Source organism: Olea europaea, chromosome 22 (assembly GCF_002742605.1).
Source record: "Olea europaea var. sylvestris chromosome 22, O_europaea_v1, whole genome shotgun sequence".
Lineage (NCBI taxonomy): Eukaryota > Viridiplantae > Streptophyta > Magnoliopsida > Lamiales > Oleaceae > Olea > Olea europaea.
In genome coordinates this window covers 5918312-5923555 of record NC_036258.1, presented here as the reverse complement: position 1 = coordinate 5923555, position 5244 = coordinate 5918312, and the positions used below count along the sequence as shown (strand labels likewise).

The window sequence follows — 5244 nt, the reverse complement described above, 5'->3', positions numbered from 1 at the left end:
CATTCCAAACCACTTTTATTTTTTGGTTTGCTTTGGTTTAAAATCAAGGTTTAACAAAGAAAAAATAGCATATATTGAATAAGTTAAATCATAAATATTTCTAAAATTTTGATTTAAAACATATATAGTATCATTAAAAATATTAGAAACTAAATTTCTGTAATTCTAATCGTTATAATGCAAAAACATAATAGACTTATTTTAACCCCTAAACATGATATTATTAAGGGTAACATGTCCAATTGTAGCACATGATTGATTCTCTCCATAAGGATAATAATATAGTACATAGATTCATTGATTATAGTCAAATTATAGATAACTACTAATAAATAAAATGAATAAAAATATCAAATACGATAATACCTCCTATAACATTTTCATGAAGCATTAAGTGCTTCTATCTTATCCAAATATTGACAAATTATTTTAGGTTTCTTATTACCATGCAACCAATTTTTAGGACAAAATACCTTCCCAACCATATTGCAATTGATGAATTCATAAAGGAATTAAGAATTCGATCACTAATGTAGTAAACTCAAACAATTTGTGGATGTTTAAATAGCTCATACATTTCTAACAATTTGAGTGACAATCTTATATTTATTTGCATTCAATTTCTATCATAGGTCAAATCTTAAACTCGATGATTTAAATAATCCACCAAATCATTTTAGCAATCAACAGTAAAAATAAAAAAACTAAATTAAAATATAAATAATTATTTGAGTGATTGCGCCAGAAAACTATCCGCTAAAAACTCAAGAGAGCCAAAAACAAATGAGAGCAAAATAACACAACTACCAATAAAACATAGCCAACAATCACAAAAAAAATAAGAAATTTTGGATAAAGTGACTTGAAAATTTTTTATATTCAAGAAAATTATTAGTGGAAGTAAAAAAATATGTGTTGAGTTTGAAATAAAATCTATATTTAATTATCTACTCAATCGTAATGGACGGTTAATAAATATGACTATCAGCAATTGTTCAACAATTTACCCAATTCGAGATTTTTGCATTTACAATTGTAATGACTGATGGAAATTTGTGTATGAGTTAATTAACTAGTTGAGATCGATAATTATCTATTTTGATTTTGAGTTTAATTACTTTATGTCTAAGACGGATGTATTTTTTTTAAGTTAGGATGTGATTAGTTTTAATTGGGCCGGATAAAATTATTATTATTAATAGTACTACTACTTAAAAAACTATTCAACAGTTTAAAACAATTTGCAAAAATTGAAATATAAACCAAACCCCATTGAAGCAGTTTGATTCGATTCAAAACAAAAACGTTAACAGGTCCACTTGAATCAAAATCAAGAAATTAAAAAAAAAAAACAATTTCGATTTGATTTTACAATTTCGTTGATCAGTTCTATATTCACTATTCTAACCTCCAAAAAAGACGACCGGGTGTTGCATTTTCAAGCTTTATATTTATTCAGGTGTATGAGTGGTCGTGTTTGAAAAATAAATAAGGTTTATGGTTTGTTGCCGGGGGGGTGGGGTGGGGGGTTAAGCATCACCTTATGAGTAGCTTATAAAGTAAATTTACCTGTAAGAGACGAGTCATGAACTATTGCTCAACGTAGTTCATCTGACAACATTTTCTAAAGATGTAGTTGATTAATAGAAGAACTATCCGATGCCGGTTAGAGGAAACCCTGCTATTACATCTTAGTTTCACGTTCCCGTTCCTTCATAAGCTTGAAAATTAATTAAACAAGGTCAATTTGCCCACTCTCCACTAGTGGCTTTATCGACTTGTAAGGTAAAGCATACAAATCATCGGCTTCAATGTTGACAGGCTCTTCCTCACTGTCACATATCCAATAATTCAAATGTCAAGAAACGGCTAAACAAAAAGTCCAATACTCCGGAAAAAAGAACAATCAATTACCTGTCATCGAGCTGAAAGGATCCTAAAAATTTCTTGCTTCTGCAGATAATGTAGGTGTCCAGCTTCGGCTCTGGAACTAAATTACACACACACACACGACAAATCAAGGATTGAGTGTTGCCATATAGCGGTAACCAATCTCTTCCACAAAGATATCAATGGAATGTCGAGAAAAATGAAGTATAAAAAGGATTCCTAGTCCAATTCATAGTTTAAGAAGATATCATTCAACTCTAAATCTTCATCACTGTCAGGTTCTATGTTGAAACAGTCACATCTAAAACTCCTATTTTCATGTACTGCATACACTGTACAGGTATATACATAATTCAACAAGGCAGTTAAAATCTTCAACTGCAAAAATCTCTAATTCATGCAAGAGTTGTATTTTCAGCATCTGGAATGACCTATATATGCATTTAGCCCCCATTTGGCCCACATTCTCTATCATTTTTTTCCTTCTCTCTTATTTTCAACTACACAATATTCCATAAAATAATACTACACGTAAATCGAAAATTTTTCATTCTTTTTCAACCACACATTCTTCAAAAAAAAAACATTATTCCAAACATTAAAATTTGGAAAAACTGGGGTCCAAACGGGGGCTTAAAACTTCTCATGCTCAGCAATATTAACAAAATACTCAACTGCAAGCAAACTGGTACTCTGGTACATCCAGTATTAGCATAATGTTTAGAGTGACCTCATAAAGTCACAATTTTGTGCTAATAATAAAGCAAAAGTTATATACAACCAAGTTGGATGTCAGAATATTTGAGCCTCAGATCAAGAGGTCATAATTGAAACATGCTAATATGGAATTTGGTAACAAGAATCAAGAAGCAAGGAAACAATTGGGAAAAAAAAAAAAAAAAAGACACACAGAACTAGTGCCAAGATGATCAACTCACCCATGTCATCATCTTCACTAGCTCCAGATTGCTTCATATGGGACTGGTACTGATCAGGCAATTTTGAGAGCACGGATTGTTCCAGATGTTGTGTTAGGTCTCCAATACACCTGTATTTCTTGTCAACTATAAAAGATGTAATTTTTATTTAAAAGCAATAACAGAGAATGAGAATAGCCATCACCTTACAGCAAATTTTTGTTCTTGTTTAGAAAGGTGATTCCACAATTGAGCAGTTTTTTGGATGTGTAGAACGTACTTTTCAATCTGTCAAAATGTTGTTCAGAAGTGAACAAAGCTGTTATCAGATGATGCTAACATCTCATTGCATGCAAAGAGTAGATCAAGTCATTGAAAATGTAATCTTGAAAGCTGTCAACGTAAATTCAATATCTATAAGCATTTATCACTTTACTGGCACAGCAAGTTTTGGTTGGCTGCACATAAAATTAAGCTTGGATTTAAGCTCCAGCCTCGAAAAATATAGAAAGCAAAACTCACAATGGAACACACCCAATATGGCATAATAATAGGTCTAACCAATGCTACCTTTTGAAGACGAGTCCGGAGATATGATCTCAATAGGAAAAGGGTCCGGTCCAAGTCCATCTGGTAAAGGGACACCGTGAGTGGATCAACACCATTTCTTGTGAACTCTTCCACTGTTTCTTCCTAAAGTAAGAATGAAAAAAGAAATAAAGTAAAGCCCCTATCATTGTACACTAAATCTGATACTCATGAAAGGATCACATTTAGGTCATACAATCAACCTGTTAAGTTTTTGTTTCCAGTAATGTCCAATGCAAAGCGTAGAATAAATTAAGTCACTGGCTACTCAAAAGCAATGAAACTTCTTTGGAATGGCCTTTTTATTTATTCTTTATCATGTATGATGGAATCATTACAACTAGTATGCCCCAGCAATAGTATGCGTTTCTTCCTCTAGACTGCATTTGTAACCTAAACTAGCAGCTTCATTTTCTGTGGTCTCAAAATTTGATTAGAATATGAATAATTGAGGGGTGGAACAAATATCCGTCTCTTTCATATATTAGTTTGCAGTTTACAATTAACAGCAGATTCAGCAGTAATTTGAGGGGAAAAAAATAATAAAATTGAACGCCAAATAGTTAAATAAAACTGATTACCTTTCAAAAAAAAATGGTTAAATAAAACCATTGATGAATTCCTTCAACAAGTTGTCTCTCGTGGCGTCTAAACCCCAATGTCGCCATCCTCTTAAATATTAGTCTATAACCCAAACCCCAACCCCAACCCCAACCCCAACCCCAACCCCAAACCACGCACTCACGCACTCATACGGAAATATGGAATCCCATTAAATTATTTTTTTCATTCACGCATTTTATCGAACAGTTCCAGGGACAAGACGGGCAAAAATGCAAAGAACGATTGGCACCAATTCTACCGCCGCTGCTAGTACTGACTAAAAAAAATGGTATAAAAGTAAAATGTGTGAGCATGACAATTAGAGTTTCAAAAAGATAATTAATACAATTACACAATTTGTATACATTTACCATCAATTGGATCTGTTGGCGGGATCTCTGGACTAAAGCAGCCTCAAATTTCAGAATCTCCGGCGCTGCCTTTTCGTTCCGCCATGCGCGCTTCAGCAGCTCCGCGTCTGTCGTCGAGATCAACGACTCATAATCGTCCGTCGATGAGCCTTCTCCTGCACCCGGCTCCATCTGATAATCTCCCACTCCTTTTTCTGAAAATTGAAAATCAACTTTAGAATGTGAGTTCTCAATTAATCTCCAAGTACATAATTTTTTAACGGAATTGGTTGGGGATGCCAAAAATTGTTTTTGATAATGTCACAAAATGACAGCTATGTTTCTGTACAAATTTCGCAGAAAAATCTACAAATTTTGAAAAAAAATATTTACTTTATTACTTATACATCAAAATTTACATAATAAATTAAACAGTCTCATATGACATTTTATCATTGGAAAATGGCATTTTCTCAGGGAACTTTTACTGGGAAGACACATGGGGGTGGACTCCATTAATGTGTGTATTATGTGAAATACTTGTGTGTTTTTTCTCTTTAAGTTTAGGACAATTTTTTATCATTTGCCAATTTAAAATACAATTAAATTTTTTCATCATTTTTCTCTACATCATATTATGTAATTCATTATATATATTTTTATATACAAGTAGCAAAATTTATGTAATAATTCGTACAAAAAGATTTAAAAAAATAAAATAAAATTTGCCGCCAAAATGTTGATGATTAGGGAAATATTGTACCATTCGTCCCCTATATATGACCATTGTATCAATTTAATCCCTAACCTCCTTTTTTCCTCCCCCCCCCCCCCCAACTCCCTCTTTTTTTTTTTTTTTTGGTGGGAATCTTTCAATTTCAAGCATTGTTTATCTT

General features: G+C 32.6%; 1 protein-coding gene across 1 annotated transcript; it reads right to left on the bottom strand.

The window, feature by feature from the left end:
• Nucleotides 1-1564: 1564 nt before the first annotated feature.
• On the bottom strand, nucleotides 1565-4762 carry LOC111371529 (DNA replication complex GINS protein SLD5-like). The gene is made up of 6 exons (XM_022993570.1): nucleotides 4370-4762; nucleotides 3378-3500; nucleotides 3013-3095; nucleotides 2829-2938; nucleotides 1915-1990; nucleotides 1565-1832 (listed from the first exon to the last, which is right to left on the bottom strand). Exons 1-6 carry the CDS (start codon nucleotides 4538-4540, stop codon nucleotides 1733-1735), a joined length of 663 nt encoding a protein of 220 aa, XP_022849338.1. The 5' UTR covers nucleotides 4541-4762; the 3' UTR covers nucleotides 1565-1732.
• Between the last annotated feature and the right edge of the window lie 482 nt (nucleotides 4763-5244).

What these genes read in the sequence shown, in the direction of transcription:
- LOC111371529 (XM_022993570.1), bottom strand. Translation starts at nt 4,540, where the DNA reads ATGGAGCCGGGTGCAGGAGAAGGCTCATCGACGGACGATTATGAGTCG. An exon ending in TAGTGAAGATGATGACATGG is followed by an intron (nt 1,991 to 2,828) that starts GTGAGTTGATCA and finishes TGTGTAATTTAG; the next exon opens with TTCCAGAGCCGAAGCTGGAC. An exon ending in TCCTTTCAGCTCGATGACAG is followed by an intron (nt 1,833 to 1,914) that starts GTAATTGATTGT and finishes GATATGTGACAG; the next exon opens with TGAGGAAGAGCCTGTCAACA.